Here is a 17,142-nt window from a genome sequence, read left to right as displayed (position 1 = left end):
TTTATGCGAGTCGACTCTATTCGGACTGCGTCGATACATAAAACAAGCACACCCAGCAGCCCAACTATGACCCGCCCCCGCGAACCAGAAACAGCAGATAGTGTGACGGATAGCGCAGAAGAAAGCAGGCTGGAGCTGCCCTGGGAAGACGGCAGGCTGCGAGAGTCAACGCACAACAGCGCCATTTCATCACTAGCTAGCGCGCGACCACACTGAAGCTACAGGTACGTCGCAGAGGCTTCGCCGCCGACGCTGTGCTCGTCGCCCGGTGCGAGGCTGCTGCCGCGGCGGCCGCGTAGCTGAGCTCTGTCCCCGGGCCTGCGCACGGCCCTCAGCACCGAACGGAGGAACGGAGCGGCCGAACGACCGAGGCCAGAGGGAGGCTGGGTCACACGGAGGACCGAGGCCCGTGCGCTCCGACGTCCACGCCTCCAGACGCGGCGCGAGCCTGCGGAGGAGCCACAGACTCGGGTGGCGTGGATGTGTTCGCGGGCCACTTTTTGGCTGACGTCCCCTGTGCTAACAGCAGGATGGGCCGGCTAGCGTGAGTTGGCTAACAGGGATGTTAGCTAGCTCATTCATAGTGCTCCTAACGTTAGATACGCACGCGGATATGTGCCTGTGGTGGTGCACGAGCGCCGGCCGTTGACTGTACGGATGTAGCCGTCACGGCGAGTCCAGGAGCTCCGGCTGCAGACACGTCCGGGCCCCACGTCGAGCCTCCTGCGACCACTTCTCCCACTCACGTTGGTGCCGAGTGAGCCTGACGTGGACGCGTGAGCCGCTTCTTTCGCTTTCGTAGCTGATTCCATTATAGCGTGTGACTTAGCACGGGCTAACTCGGCGCGGGGGCACTTGTGCGTTCCCCGTGGTTCCAGGCGCTGTCTGCGCGCAGACCTGTAGTGTTGTAATAACAGCTGCCACGGCGTATTTTGGGCCGACGATTAGACTTGCCCAAGAATGCGGGCGCACGTTATTAATGGGAGGCGACTTCCTCAACACCATTGTGCCTCATTTATCTCCCTTTGCTTTCTTATTACTGGGTCTTCAAATAATAAAGACCTCCTGCTATGACAGTGTCACTGCGTCCTGCTGAGCTCAAGGTCTGTTTAATGTACTTCATATTCCCACTAAACTAAACAACTAAACTGAGGACCCTTCAGGTCCAGGTTTTCCTCCACAGCAGCTCGTCAGCGTTGGCTGCTTCCTTGAAGTATTTTGAGACACTGCCACTGCGTTCACCCCCTGCTGAGTGTAACAGTAGAAGCAGTTTTTCATGATAAAGTGTATATATAACGTGCATCAGTCTTCAATGAGGATCAGGCCATTTTACATCGCTATAACCGCTCTATAATCAGCTATTCATGCTCCACTGTGCACTTTGCTACTTTCCCAAGTGCTGATAACGGTGGATTATGTTTCCTTACATTTACAACTTACAAGAAGCAAACATGCAGCCTGTGTTTACAACAGGAGTTTGAGCGCATCGCACAAAGTATGTGCAGCTATTTTACAGCACATTACAGCTGATTGAGGCATAAATTGTGTGCATGTACATGTTCCATCTGGGATTTCCCTGGCTATAGTTGTTTTGTTACCGTTAAACAAATCGTACACGTTGAGCGCTGCATGACCTGATTATTACCGACTGTCTGACTGCTTGTTGAGTCTGATGGCTATCACGGTCTCTATCTCTAGCCATGCCTGCCAAATCTGCAGGCCTGGCCGGCCAAGTGGCTGGATTCCGAGAAGCCAACGGCCCGAGAGAGCTTTGTCGTCCACGATCATTTTGATGCTGGAACCAGGTTCAGGCAGCACAAGGAAATGCATGTACCTTCCCCTCTGAGGCCCGGGACTAAGAGAAAGCACATAGACCTTAGATACAACACCTGCTCCACCCATACTTTATGTGCCAAGAGGCAATGGTATTTCACAGCCTGATTTGGTCTGACATGGGTGTTTCCTGTGACACACAATAACTGTGAAATGAAAAGATTCTTTACATTTTTTTAACCACTGAAAGTTAGCATTTGAACCCCACTCATTACACAGAGTGTGTGCATCTCGTCCATATGTGGCCATATACGTTATGTCCTTGTCTTCAAACAAGGTTTGTGGCAGAGTTTCATGAAAAGTCAAACTGCTCTACGTATTCTGACTGATCTAAATGACGTGAAGTTCTATTTGTGCCAGGACATCTGACACATTTGTCATGAGCTTGATCATAAATATAGCCATAGTTTATGAGAAGAGCAGAATTGGACAGACCGCAAACATTCTGTGTTCTCCTGAAACATGAGCCAATCATTGTGAAACTCTTGTTTGCAAATACAACCGTTTTCTTTTTCCTTTTAGATGTGTCGGTTATTAAAAGTCATAACCAGCTTTGCTTATTTGAGTAAAGGAAGACCTGAGGTTTCATGTGTAGACAGAGTAGAACAGAGTCAATATTCCACTACAGGCCTAAGGCTGCCAGTCCTCAAGCAGCTCTGCAGTGGAAAGTTATTCTTGAATGTATTATCATGGGTAATCTCCTCTAATCTAAATTCCTAAAGAGGTCTGATCTACGACGCAGACTACTACTCTACAATACTGACACAGATCTTAATTGTAGGATGAGACTGTTCAGAAGTTTAGGACACTCACTACTGATGCTACTTTGCATTGTTCACTGAAGTCTATATGAAAATCTTATATTTAAATATTAAGCCAGAGTCCAGAGAACCTGTTGGCTGAGGAAAGTCTAGTTGGGGCGGAAGACGAGCCCTGTTTTGCAGAACTGCAGCGGCAGCAGCCTCAGCAGGTCACTTCATCTTGGTGTATTTTTGCTTCTTGCATGCCCATCCTGTGTCCTGTGAGTTTAGAATACCACCTCCTTAAGCGGGCTGAAGGAAAGAAGTGATCGAATGAGACAGCACATCATTTATTTTAGCTCGCTCGTCTCCCTGATGGTTGTTTGTAGGTTTTTTTTTAACTCTGTGTGTGTGAAGTTAATGGATTTATGATATTCCATCTGCCTGTTTGTTTTAAGCGGTACGTTACCTCTCACCTAAAGGTGAGGAGGATGCTAGGCTATGCAGGTGGGTAGTCTTGTCTAATAGGATCATATTAATAGGAGAGAACGTGGTATTAGTGAGAGTCCACTTACACCGTCTCAGCATTGTTTATGTGCCAACAACTTCCGCTCTCGTAATTTGCTCACGCAGTGTCCCAGCGCTCAGCTACACTCCTAGTGTGTGGAACAGTTGTTATTATATAGTTATAGGACACAAGATGAAATACCAGATTTGTGGTAATCAAATGTAAAACAAAATGTACATTAGTTGCAGAATGGCCTTTTTATTAAAAGGCATATTTTCTGTGTTTAAGAATCCAGTATGTATTTTGTGTAGTATTATGATTGATATATAGGTTTACAAAATTTCCCGTTTTGTTTTTTTTTTGCAGAATGGCAATGGACATCTATGACTCTCAGTACCTGCTCATCCTAGCCCCTTCCCTGGTCATTGCCCTCATGTTCCTCTTCTTCTGGCTCTTCATGAAGGAAACCTCCTACGATGAGGTCCTGGCCAAGCAGAAACGTGACCTCAAGCTACCATCATCCAAGCCTGACACCCGTAAGAAGAATGAGAAGAAGAAAAGCAAGAAGAAAGAGAGTGTAAGTGCAGGTGGAGGAGAGTCTGAGGAGGACCTGCGGGAGTTTGATTTAGCTGATGTTGCCACTCTGGAGGAGGAACCTGCCCCAGTGGCTCCACCAGAACCAGCTCCACCAATACCAACTACTCATGTTCCAGTTCCAGTCTCAACGGAAGCTCCTACTGGTTTGAGGGAGAGAAAGAAGAAGGATAAAAAGGCCAAGGCTGCTGCTGCTGCTGCAGCAGCTACACCTACACCTACACCTACTCCACCTATTCCTGTCCCCTCTGAGCAACCAGAAGTGAATGGGTCCAAGCCAGTTAGCCACAAGGCAGAGACAGCGTTTGCTTCAAGCAGACAGCCCAGCCTGCACTCTCCTCAACTTGAGGTTCAGTCTCCAGTCCAAACCACTTCGGCTTCTCTTCAAGGTCAGACCCCCCCTCAGATCACTGGCAAGAAGAAGGACAAGAAGAAGCAAAAAGCAGAGTCAGGTGAGTGGCACCAAGTTTAACATGGGTGTGTTCATTATAGTTAGAATTCAGAGTGCATCATACTGTTTCAAGTTGTAGATCATTATCCTGAATGTTTAAATATTGTTTATGTCTCTTTTTAGGTAATGACCAGCAACCCGAGCTGAAAGCAGTGCAGGCTCCTCCACCAGTGAAGAAGGAGGCTCCCATTTCTTCTGAAACCAAAGTTCTGGATGGTGCAACCCCAGTTATTACCACTGGGAAGAAGAAGAACTCTTCTAAGAAGCAGAAGACAGAGCCTGGTACTGAAAATACAGTTTAATGATTCCTTCATATTATGCTAAACTAATAAGTCTTGGACTTTGGAGTTTACATTTTTTTCCAAATCCAGCAGATGAAACTCGTGTCGTGACTGACTCGTCAGCCTCCTCCAACCACCAGACCACTCATAATGATGATGTACCATCCAAAGGAACTGGCAAGAAACAGAAGAATGAGACTGACAAAGGTAAAGAGGTGACAAAAACATGTTTGACGTATCTACAGTTTATCAAATCGTGGCATTAAATTGCATTTCTGATCTTCTTTTAACAGAGAATACGGAAGTGAAGCTGAAGGAACTCCTGTCTGGTCTATCCACCCTGACTCTGTCAGAAGCCGAGACTTTCAGTGTAATAAATCTTCTTCGAGAGAAGAGTCCTAACGTCTTGGATGCCTGGCACAAAGTGAGAGATTAATCATACTCTTAAGGTGTTATGACAAATAATCACACAGTTAGCATTTGGTTGAACACCTGGTGTTTGTGGTTGGATCCACCACTCAACTTAGAAATAAAATCTATGCCTCTTCCCATCAGTCTACAGCCAGACCTGACCCAGTTGCCCAGGAGCGCGAACGACTTCTTACAACTCTGCAGGAAGAGGCCTCCATCGCTAAAGACAAAGTGAAACAGCTCAGCCAGGTCTGAAATTCATTACAATAATGAATGGAGAACAGGATGATATTGCTTTATTTCTAGGTGGTTGATCAGACCTCAGAAGTCAATACCTTGGTTAAAAACTTGCATACTTTGACTTGTGCTTTAGGAGCTTCAAGTTGAGAAGCAAAAGACGGGCCGAGTGGAGGCCATGATGAGAGACCAGCGTGCAGCCATGGAGAAAGAAATGGGGAACATGCAGGCCAAAGCGCAGGGCAGTTTCCAGGAGCTTCAGACCATGCAAATAAAGGTGAGACGATTGTGATAGAGCCTAAGCTCTTTTGACTGTCTATAGTGCTTCCCTGATCATGAATCCTATTGTCTACATGTAGTTTCAGCAGGTGAGGGAGCAGCTGGATAGCCAGATCAGTCGGCTGCAGCAGGAGAACGGCATTCTGAGGGACGCGGTCAGCTCTGCAACCAACCAGATGGAGAGCAAGTCAGTGCTAAACCACAATAGATGTGACTTATAATCAACCCCTAAAAAAGATCCCACGCGCCTGATATGCTCAACATGATGAAATGCTGAGCAATCCATTTAAATTTAATTTAAACTTTGTTGTAAAATCATTCATTTTGTCTTTTGCTGCACACAGATGAATCTTTTTGTGCCATGTGACAGGCCCTGTGCAGACTATATATTTGCTATAACTTGCCAAAAATTTCCATCAACATTAACCACTTCCACTCATTTGTGCTTGTGTTTCTTCATAGGAATTCAGCCGAGCTGAACAAGCTGCGCTCGGAGTATGCCAGTCTGATGAAAGAGATGGCAGATCATAAAGGCAAGCTGCAGCAGGAGGAGCACCAGAGGAAGTCACTGGAGGTTGGCTACAAGCAAAATGTCTCCCAGCTGGAGGTACGCAGATCCAGATGCAGTGTGTTTATTTAGCTTGTGTTTGGGTTTTCCCAGCTGAGACTAAAATGAAGTGAGCTGTAGAAAACCTGGACACATGACACAGCTTCAGATCTGTTCAGTGGGTGTGGCAGCATTACCAAAGAATTGGGAGTATGTTGTAGTGGAAGTCCTGTTGGGGGCTGTGGGAAACTGAATCTTGGCTGGAAGTATTGTATTGGCTTTGAAGGCTGGAATGTTTCAGGCTTTGTGCCGTGTTTAAACACTACTTCCCTGTTAGACACCCAGGTCAAGCTTTCCTGTTTTTTTGTTGACCACAGTTGAAGAGGGGAATCAAACCAAAACATATTTTTTCTGACTTTAGGTTCATGTCCTTTTATTGGCCTTCAAACCACACATGCCTCTATGTTTTTAACTTTGTAAATTGATGTGAAAAAAATTTGCAATTGTCTCTGAATCTCAAGGCCCAACTGCAAGATGCCAAGCGACGCTGGGAAGAGCTGCAGAACTATATCCACAGTGTCAACAGTGAGAGGGAAAAGCTTCAAGCTTCAAAGCAAGGTGAATAAGCACAAGACCAAAATATAATATTAGTTGTATTTTCCAACATAATAAAGGGTCAGGTTTTATTTAACAAATAAACACCTGTGTGGGTGTAGAGCTCCACAACCAGCTCATGGAAGCAGAGACTGAGATGAACAGCAAGAACAAGGAGATTCAGAGCCTGCATAGCAGCCTGACTGAAGCTATGGTCGCCAAGGAGCGAGTAGAGCAGAGAGTGCTGGAACTGATGGAGATGACCAAGCACAGTATGCCAGACGACTCGCTGCAGGCCCAGGTTCAGGTGAGACGCCACTACTTGACAGAAATCGTGGTGTGCAACTTCTCTTAAATAGTTATATCTGATTATATCAGAGATATGGTGACTTTCTCACTGAAGCAAAACTACACACACACCTTTTTTCTTGTGCTTTTTTTTAAGGAACTTTTAAATGAAAACAAAAATCTTGTGGTCCAAAATGAGCAAATGCAAGCTCAGATCTCGTCACAGGTATGTGGGATCAGCTCACTCAGACCAAAATTCACAGTGGGAAAAACCCTGTTTCTATGTAGACTAATGACATTTCTTTTCTTTCATGCAGGCCACTCATGTTTCCCACATTGAAGAGCTACAGAAGCTGTAAGAGGGATTTGTAAAATAGTATAATTTGTATAGAGATAAGCTTTTTAATTTACTTTCTCAACTTGTCTTTGTTCTGTGAAGACTGGCTGACAAGGAGTTGAAGAGGAAGAGTCTGGAGGATTCTTTGAATGCTGAGAGGAGCAGTGGGGCCAGTAGAGAAACTAACATGCAGGTATAGTTACAGGAGGGCATCATCCACCACAGCTTCATATATAAACAATTCTCACCAAGGCATGTTTGTGCCTCATTTTCCAATATTCTTATGTCAAATGCTAAGTGAATTGAACTTATTTTGATAGTTCAGATTATTGTTCAGCAATAATAAAAGCTCTACTTCCTTTTTATTTTTTGTTGTTTTTATCCCAATTCCAGGCCTTGCACAATGATAATATGTCACTGAAGGCAGAGGTTCAGAAACTGCAGGCACAGATTTCTAAACAGGTTAGTTGTGTGGATGTTCCCAGTTCTAAAAGCGTTTGTGTATTTGTCTGTTTGACCTGTGTTGTTCATCTTTGGGTGCAGACGGATTCTCAGCGAGCTTTGGACGTGTACCAGAAGAGGTGGGTGTATAAACTGGAACATTGTTTGAATACATTAGCTGCTTACGCCATGTCCATATAAATGATGGCTCCTAATCGGTGTCACTTGCCGTTTTTAAAAAAACTTTTTTTTTTTCATGCTTAGTGTTCGAGAGAAGGAGGAGAACATGAAAACAGTAGAGGGTCTATTGGAGAAAGGGCTGATTGAGGTGGCTAACAAGGAAGAGGAACTGAAGGTATTGGCTTTCTATAGTTTGGAAGGAAACAAACAAGGGTATCAAAAGCTGAAAATGTGCTGTCTCATACGTACAAACCAGTTTGACTGCCATCAGCATTCTCTTAGTGACTCTGCAGTTCACTGCCTGTGCAATCACAATCTCTACTGAACTGTGGTCTTGAAGTAATTTATGTCCCTGATGCAGGCAATAAGAAAAGAGAATGGAGAACTAAAACAAGAGCTGGAGGGTCTTAAGAGAAAGGAAACCCAATGGGTGAGTTCCCTTTTTAAAATCTGTATTAATATATAATACTGATTTTTTCCTTTCATTTAAATTCCTATCCCATTACAGGCAACGTCAGAGTTCATAGTGGAGGAACTTCAGACCAAGTAAGATTAATCAGCTTGACTTTGGCATTGATTGATTATGATAATGAAACACAGACCTGAAAGACAAACAAGACCTGGGCAACAACAGAGTATGTTGTTAGTGGCTGCAAATCCATTGCTACAATTATCTTATTTCAGTCAATATCAGCAGTTCTGATAGTCATAGTGACATAATCTGGGAATAAAGGTTACTACTGAGCTGACCGTAAATGTAACCAAACTAATTTGTTTTCAATCTTCGGCCGCACCCCTGATAATTTATTGAATTTCCACTGGTATCAGAGGCTGTGTGTGAGTGTGAGACTTTGTGTTGCAGTGGTTATCATTAGTGATGAAAATCTGCAGATTTGTGTGGCTCTATGTGGTTCTGGGTAATCATCCCTGGTCTCCTTTTACTGTAGAATCCAAGAGAAAGAAGTGCAGCTCAAATCAATGGAAGAGAATCTACAGGCGGCACGAGACAGCAGCTCTGCTAGAGGGAAAACAGTTGAGGTGTGGGCTTCTCTGCGTCAAGGAAATACTGAGCTTGGCATCTCTGAAGACCACAAATTCTATGTTTGACATTGATTGTATGTTTTTGGAGCTTTTGTCTAAAGCAGGTATTTGTCTTAAAGGCTCTAGAACAGCAGTTGGCTACCCTGCAGGCAGAGCTGGAGCAGCTGAGACAAAGGGAAAAGCTAGAAGAACTGACCAGTTCTGGCACCCAGCTTCAAGAACTTGAGGCTCAGTGAGTTGAGCTAACACCTTTAGCATCTTGAACAACGTAGCCCAAGTTTCTAGCTACTGATGAGCACGTCTGACCTGCAGGCTGGTGACCAAAAGCCAGGAAATTCAGAAGCTGCAGGTTGAGCTGGATTCAAGGACTAAAGAGCTGAGTGAAAAGGTGGCGCAGATCCATCAACAGGTGAGGAACGGTTTAAAACTATGACTGACATTCACAATGTTTTAATCTATCCTGAATTTAAAATGTAGAAAAGAATAAGGGAATTCAGCCCTAGCTTCTATTGATGTTTTCTTTTTTCCTCTGCTCAAATAGCAGTCCCAGGCAGCAGTGCCAAGCCCAGAGCTGCTTACAGCGTGAGTAGTGTTGCACACAGTATCAATAATGCATAAACAGCTTTTAAAGGGTCTCTTATTACATAATTATGTTCATAATTATATAAGCCTATTTTTATATCTCAGGTTGTCACTGAAGGAGAAGCAGGTATCGGATCTGCATGTTGAGCTGGCTGAGATGAAGGACTCCCTGGAGCTGCACAGGAAGAAGAACAACGTATGTCTACTATAGTGACGAAGGCTGTGTAATATTCAGATGAAATATCCAGTCACTGCTCTGGTCTAACCCTGCAGAACATCATCCCCCTCCCCACCCCCTCGTGTGGAGCACCAAAGCACTCCCTTCACACACCATGTGCATTCATATTCCCTGCTCTTCACTCCCACTTAGCCTTACTTGCTTTGCTTTTTAGCATTTTTATTTTCATAAACGGACATAAAAATGGAAATGTTTCTTGAGCTCAGGTTGTGATTATACACCTCAGTACAGATGTCTGTTTTGATTTGGTTTGCTTAAGCTGAGCGTTGCATAACAGGGCTTCTAGCCTCCTCTTGTTATGCTTGCCGTCGGCCATGACTGTTTCAGTTGGCTTGTCTGTGCTTGTGGGTGATTCAGAGCATTAGAAACTCGCCTACCTTTTTATTTTTGCAAGGGCCATATTTGATTCAAAAGGCATTCAGACACTTATTTACCTTTTTTTATAAGTTACTATGAAGGCTTATATAAATATCTCAGTCTTTACGTTAAGGCCACTCAGTACAATAGTACTTGTGTACTATACTTTTGCTTTTCCACTTAAGGTGAAATCCAGAAAGGCATCCTGATTTTAGCAGCTGGACTATGGGTGAAAAGCAAAGTGTAATCATTTTATAATGACAAATACGTTCAGTTTCTTTTTTATTTGACCGGTTTTTCTTTGAGCGTCACCCCATCTGCATTTCGCTAAGGCTGAACTGAAAGTAGTATCTCTCTGGAACTGACCAAAACAGGAGCTTCGGGAGAAAAACTGGAGTGCAATGGAAGCTTTGTCAGCCACCGAGTCCATGCTTCAGGGGAAACTCAGCAAAGCTGTCAAGGTTCGGCACCCCACCTCAGTCTGCTTCACTCTAGTTCCAATCTGATGCACCCCCACCCCCCCTCAAAATACTGCTTGCCATTTTTGACCCAGTGAGATTTCCTTTCCACCGTCATCCATAACATGCTGCATACTCATTTACCTCACTCTTACGCCTCCCGTTTGTTCGGCTTCAAATTTTGAATTGGCTTTGTGCAGAGCTGTTGAACTGTGCTGCTGTCTGCTTTTGGAAACCTCAGACTTGTTTAATCTCTAATAGATCTATTCATGCTTTGAGCTCTAATGTATGAAATGATTCTCCTTGTGCAAAGCTCAACCTGGTGCTTGGAAATGAGTGTGCAGTGACCTAGAAGTAAATTCACTAGCTGTCATTAGATTGAGTCCAGTCATTTTGCAGTTTCCTGTCTTTCTGTCATGTCACTCATTTCTAGCATGTTTCCCATTTAGCTTTGCCACATCTTTACTGTAAATATCACAAGTCAATCAATGAAAACCTGTTAAATTATCTTTTTAATTGAGGTGTGATCATTTTGAAATGTTTTATGGGTAACATACGAACACTGTCTGAAGTTTCTCAATCCTCTGTATTCACAACTGAAATTTCTGCTTGTTATCAGGAAGAAAATGCTTCACAGGGAAGCAAACTCTCCACTGTATCATGTGCAGTCACAGACACAGCGGTACAGTGTGTATTTTTGCTGTGTAGTCCCTGCACTAGAGAAGGGTACATGCTGAACCGCCAGCACAGCAGCTGCTCCTCTGTCATCTGAGCACAGCAGAAAGCACCTCCTCAGGCCTCAGCCGGCGTCTGTTGGCAGTTGTTGAGCACTGTCCATTCCTACTGGTTATATTTAAGTCATTTCAGACCTGTTGTGAACAGACTTAAGGTACAGCGATATTGTTGGAAAGGAGGTAGCACATTTTTAAGAACAGTGTTTAATTCCAGAAGGTTTGTATGTGGTTCAATCTGTTGAGACTCATTCCTGTGATACTGACTGAAGCAGCCTGATGGAAGAATTGATCCGTAACATAAGGCTGTGGTCATATCTGCCTTCATGCATGTGAGAGTGACAGTCTCAACCTTTTTGTCCTCACAGGAGCACCAGACAGTGCTGGCAGTGTGTCAGGCTGAGTGTAGAGATGTTCTGCACAGACTTCTGCCCCATGTGCCTCTGCCCACTGAACAGGTAGGGGCAGTATTGTTTCGTTTATACAGTGCTCCCTGTGTCGTTCTGACCAATCATTCTCTGGCCTTTAACTAGAACCATCATGAGTGGCTTCACAGATTTGAGAGAGCGGTAGCTGAAAGCGCAGCTGTGCACTCCACCTCTGCATCAAACTCTGAGGTAAACTAAATGTAGAAAAGTTGAATATTGTTATCTTTAACTGTGGATATTAACCAGTAGGAATCTTACAGGCGCTGGCTGAGAAACTGAAAGAAGCAGAGGAAACACAGAAGATTTTACAGAAGGACTGTGAGACATACAAGAAGGTTTTGGCTGAGACGGTGAGATGAGATTTGGTCTGTTTTTGCCGTTTGTGGTTGCACTGTGATTCCCTGTCATAATTGTGTTGTAACCCTGCTGCGTCCACAGGAGGGCATCCTACAGCGCCTCCAAAGCAGCGTAGAGCAGGAGGAGTCTCGCTGGAAGGTGAAGCTGGAGGTGTCACAGACAGAGCTCAAAGAAGTATGTGTTTAAGCCTCAGGCCACTTTTAAATTAACTGTGTTATTGACTTTATATTATTGCACTTTGGACTCTGATTATTGAATGCTTTTTGTTATTAGATGAACCAGAAGGTCACAGCGCTGGAGCAGGAGATTGAAAGACTGACTGATGGAGCAGAGTTGGAAAATGTTAGTAAGCTTAATATGCAGGTATCCTGTACGACCCATTGAGCTCCAGACCTGGGTTCATGTCTGATATGTATTTCTGTATCTGCTCTGCAGCTGAAAAGAGAGAAGCTGCACTTGGAGTGTGAGTTGGAGAGGGCAGAGCGGGAAAGCGCCACCTATGTGACGGAGGTCAGAGAGGTGAGCAGAAGCTGGGTGACTTCATACCGTCTTGCTTGTGGTCAGGCATGTCATACTGCTCATCATGCTGTGGAAGCCATATGTATATTTTATATTTCATGATCATGCTGTATTTTAGTTTTTCTCCCCCTCATTTTTGTAATGGTCTATGCAAAGTTTCTTTATCACATATCTTGTCCACATAAAGGTGATCGTTGAGGTAGATGTAATAAAGCAGGCCGGTTCCTCTGCCTTTTTTAATTGAACGTCTGTTCCTTTATGGAACCTGATGGCTAGATCTGGTCTTACCTCTGCATAGAACACATGCTATTAGTGTTGCCCTGGACCCAATCCCTAAGGAGCCGATTAAACCCCTAATCTCAAACTCAATTTCAGCTGAAAGATCTGTTGACTGAATTGCAGACCAGGCTTGATGGCTCATATACAGAGGCTATCAGACAGAATGAGGAGCTGAATGTGGTAAGAGTTGCTCACTGTCTAGCTAGAGCGCCTTCTGACACCTCTAAACAGACTGCCACAGGACGGGTTCTCTGTCTTCTGCTGTGGGTCATCATCCATAACCTCACAACATACTTTCTTACAATCCAGTAATGTGACATGGTCATGGGCCAAAGTCAGAAGTTGTGAATGATGACTTTGCACTAGGTGATACTTACAAGACTAAGTCTCCTCTGCACTGACTCCTTGCTTCTTTTGCCCTCTCAGGCATCTAACAAATGGTTTATCAGACAGCATGCAGTCATTCTGCTCCTTCATAACAACCTAGAACTATTTACTTACTACATCTTCAGCCTCATGCAAACCGTACCTGTTTTCTCTCATGTCTGTCTTGTCATAATGTCAATAAAGTTGTGTGCGTGTGAATATTTTAGCTACTGGTCCAGACTGGTGATGCACGTCCAAACTCACTTTCTCTAGACATGCTGGGTGTCAAGCTTTAGCTGCAGCTGATTGTTACATGTTGACTAGTATATATAATAGGTTAGTTTATAAAATGAGTCGCCTACTCATTATTGTCTTTTTCATCAGTGATAACGGTGTTATGTTGTCATGTTTTTAAAGCATTGTTGTAGTGTCGTGGCTTAACTAAGTGGGCTCATTGATCTCATCAGTACCTGCATCAACATGCCCACTTTAAAGCAGCTCAGTACACACTGTTTTCACTTGATCGTGACCTCATCGTCTGCATCATTCTAATGCTTCCTATTCTGCTGGCAGCTGAAAAACCAGCTCACTGAGACTCTGTCCAAGCTGGAGACAGAAGAGAGTGAACGGCAAAACGTGGCTAGTGACTTGTATAAGGTCAGACTGATATTTGACGCTTTCCACACATTTTTACATGAGTCTTGCTAAAGGCCCAACTGTTAACCAGCGTCATCTCCTGGTCGTCCTCACAGGCCCAGCAGTCTCTTGATCTCATCCAGGGGGAGCTCTCAAAGGTGACAAACACTGATGACCTGATCGAAAATACCAGTTTGTCGTCACAGAGAGTAAGAAGCCGTCTGAGTGTAGTGTTTAGCTTTTGCATCTATGGCTTTCACACTGAGCTCTAAACCTGATACTCTGTCTGACAGGAGGAGATTGACAGGAAGGAGAAAATGACTGCAGGACTGAAGCAAACTGTCAGAGAACTGCAGCAGCTGCTACAAACAGTGAGTCGACAACTCACCAAGGCGGAGGAAGAGGTGAGACGTGTGGGCCACCCAGAAATATAGCAATGATCCAAAGTCCTGTGGAGATCCAATGTCCAATCGTTGTACATTTGTAATCTTAGGAGGCTGACAAAGATCTACCCAAGGTATAGTCAGAGAGAGATGGACCCCGAGCAGCCACCCTGACTGCACTACAGAGACCATTTTCGACCTTGGCATCATCCCTACCACCAGTACGCCGTACTGTCACACGTAGCCACCTCCTTCCTCCCACCTCCGTCGCCTCGCCTGTTCTGCCACCTCCAACTGACTCTGGCCGAGGTGCTTTCACACCACTCCCAGTCTCAGCGTTGGCTGGGACGAGGTTACTGTTAATTCCGAACACTCTGTACCAAATACTGCTCCACTCCCATTACATTCCTCACCTTCAGCTGCATCACCAGGTAATTTTTATTCTGAACTCAAATTACATCCAGTTTATTTGAAACTGTGTGGCAACCATTCCTCTGTTTATAATGTCTGTATTTTTCAATGAAATCCTTTTTTGAATAATGCAGTAGTTTTTGTTTTTTCTCTCGGGCAGTGATACAAATTTCCAACTCAACAAAACAAACTTCGGGTTTTCGGTCCTTTACGTTCTTAACTTAAAGCTATGTATTGTTTAAATGTACCAGTTAGATCCTGCTGATATACACTATGTTGTTGATCTGTTTGCCTCCTGACCAGAAAACTATCACAACCTGTGCATCACATGATTTCACAGCTCTGTGCAAACACTGGCTTAGTACTGGGTGTGAGAAGGGAGATCAGAAGGGGTCTGAGCATATCTGAAGGGTCACTACGTGACAGTAACTATATAGAGGCATGGGCATACTGTAGTAAAGTCTGTACTACAGCTCCAGACAGAAGGGAGTCTGTGACCCTGGCTGTGCGTTGAGGTCAGGTCAACAGTGTAGAGATTTTGTAATCCTATTGCAACTACTCTAGAAATAAGCGTCCCATATCATCTGTAATCAACACTCGCTCTACTGTTGCTAAGCTCATTAACACTGAAGATTTAGTTCTTTTTGTAACAGGTGACGTTAATAAAAGGGATGCTTGATAAATCTGCCTGGAGTCCTGTCTTTTTCTTTTTCTTCCACTGCATTTCTTTCGCCTGCCACACTGGGGCAGCACACAAGCTGATCTGAGTTTGAGCCTGCGGGGTTGACGTGCACATGAAATTCAGAGACTGTCCATTTGACAGAATAATAATGTACCAACCTTCTATGCGAGAGGTCACTTATATAAAGGTCTGTAGGACAGCAGAGGAGTGGTCCCAGGGTGCTTTTGCCTCATGCTTTGCATGTTAAGAGGCCTTCTAAACAACAGAAGTGTTGTGCTGGCTGGGGGGTCGGGCCAGAGGCGTGAGTAACGTGGGATCAGCACATTCCTCCCATTCTCACACGCGCTCGCACTCATGCTGCAGTCAGCTGATTGGTAAACTGACTTACCTTCATGTAAACAGGCAGCGCTGCCTCTTGGCCTTAGTCATCATGTGGTGGCTCACACAGGAAAAGCCTGTTGCAAGATGTCGTTGAGCCATGTGCACATAATAACAGGTCTGAAGTGTTCCATTGGTAAATGTCTAAAAATTTTTATGACATCTTAAAAATGTGCTTGAGGTAAGCATCCTCTGTATCGCATCCTCTGTTATGTCTTGTGCAAACCTGATAAAGCCTCTACATGAGCAGTGAGGAAATTAGTGGCTGTTTTATTTTCTGTTGCTCACACACTTAATCTCTATTGCGCAATTGAGTGGAGCTGCCTGCTCCTTGCCTGGTAACATTTGACTCCTCCTCCTAAACATAGACTCGCACTACGCCAGCAGCCCACTCCCTGCATCTGCTCCCCATCACTGTGGTATGTGCTCCACAGCCTTTGATCCCCACCCCTCTCTCCACGCCGCTGTTTGCACGCGGGAGGGGGGGGGGGGGGGGGTAGTGCGCTTTTACACTGACAATGGTGTGTGGATGAAAGCAAAGTGAAATGAGACAGCGATACAAAAGAGCAGTAAACATTTGTGATACAGCTTTAGGGCCCGAGCCAAGGCCTGCATTTAAAGGAGCTTGATCCTTGAGTTCACTCCTCTGTACTATTATTGGACAAGTATGTGCAGCTATGAATGGAACTATGTTGTGGATGGATTTCATTAGGTGAACAACTCACAAATAGAAACACAGAGTTTCAGTAAATAAGCAAGTGGAGGCAAGTAGTTTTATGGGCCTGAATGACCCCCTGCTACCTTTTGTTTTTGTGTGAAGTGTTATTACACTTTGAAACCGAACACCAGTTCAAACAAAAGGCAACAGCAGCACAGAAGGGGCCCGAAGCGGTGAGGGTCCCTTCAGTCGTGCCCATTCTTGTGAAAACAGGGGAGAGGCAGTTAAGTGTTTATGAGGCGGCCGGACAAAGGCGGCGAAATGGCACATTCACCTGAAAGCGTGAGAACAACTGGTGAGAGACGGAGCCTGAGAGGTTCCCGAAAAGGAAATCTGGAATTCTAAAAAGAGACACTCACAAAAGAAGTCCAAAAGAAGCTCACAAAAGCAACGATTAAGTTGTTTGATTCATTTGTATCCCACTTGATTAAAATATGGTTATATATATATATAAAATAAGGTTATATCATCCTTATACACACTGTAATATTATTAAGTTATATAAGGCATCACACAGCTGCAATATCCATCTACAATCAAACAAGCTGAAAGGTTTTCGGGGGCTGCAGAATCGACAGAACCACAGGGAGCCTTCATTTTTGCACACGTCTCTCTCTGTTAATGGCCCAGTACAGGACCAGTCCTTCCTAATGGTGTGAGCCGCTGTTCCTAACGGACGCTCTGCGTTGTTGGCCCAAGCGTGATATCACATGAGCAGATGGAGGACGGCGGAAAGTTTGCAAACACATCAGAAACGCATGACGCCTTTAAGAATTCCCAGATTGTAGTCTTTGTTTACATAACAGAAGGTGGAACCCATGGAGCATGTGAGGGGGGAGAACAAGTCGGTGGAACCC

The 17,142-nt window shown here is 44.6% G+C and overlaps 1 protein-coding gene across 6 annotated transcripts; it reads left to right on the top strand.

Annotated features, from left to right (window-relative positions):
• Positions 1 to 71: 71 nt before the first annotated feature.
• On the top strand, positions 72 to 15,194 carry ktn1 (kinectin 1). Of its 6 annotated transcripts, none has more exons than XM_029138504.3 (36): positions 72 to 224; positions 3,448 to 4,127; positions 4,250 to 4,408; positions 4,498 to 4,614; positions 4,701 to 4,831; positions 4,963 to 5,067; positions 5,192 to 5,332; positions 5,415 to 5,521; positions 5,797 to 5,941; positions 6,403 to 6,499; positions 6,598 to 6,782; positions 6,921 to 6,989; positions 7,081 to 7,118; positions 7,203 to 7,293; positions 7,494 to 7,562; positions 7,644 to 7,681; positions 7,806 to 7,896; positions 8,083 to 8,151; positions 8,230 to 8,267; positions 8,669 to 8,759; positions 8,882 to 8,994; positions 9,075 to 9,171; positions 9,304 to 9,344; positions 9,450 to 9,540; positions 10,314 to 10,400; positions 11,497 to 11,586; positions 11,662 to 11,745; positions 11,817 to 11,906; positions 11,995 to 12,087; positions 12,187 to 12,255; positions 12,349 to 12,432; positions 12,808 to 12,891; positions 13,651 to 13,734; positions 13,830 to 13,922; positions 14,007 to 14,117; positions 14,207 to 15,194. In XM_029138504.3, the coding sequence occupies exons 2-36, from the start codon at positions 3,449 to 3,451 to the stop codon at positions 14,234 to 14,236; spliced, it is 3,801 nt and encodes a 1,266-aa protein (XP_028994337.1). In that variant the 5' UTR covers positions 72 to 224; position 3,448; the 3' UTR covers positions 14,237 to 15,194. The 6 variants fall into 6 exon arrangements, with proteins under 6 accessions (XP_028994337.1, XP_028994336.2, XP_028994339.2 ...); XM_029138503.3 differs by lacking the exon at positions 72 to 224 and adding an exon at positions 279 to 544 and having other exon boundaries at positions 4,501 to 4,614; XM_041069147.2 differs by lacking the exon at positions 72 to 224 and adding an exon at positions 282 to 544.
• The last annotated feature ends 1,948 nt before the right edge of the window (positions 15,195 to 17,142 follow it).

The sequence above is a fragment of the Betta splendens genome, chromosome 22 (genome assembly GCF_900634795.4).
Source record: "Betta splendens chromosome 22, fBetSpl5.4, whole genome shotgun sequence".
In the NCBI taxonomy this organism is placed as follows: domain Eukaryota; kingdom Metazoa; phylum Chordata; class Actinopteri; order Anabantiformes; family Osphronemidae; genus Betta; species Betta splendens.
The sequence above is the reverse complement of the archived record's forward strand: the minus strand, read 5'-3'. Positions and strand labels throughout refer to the sequence as shown.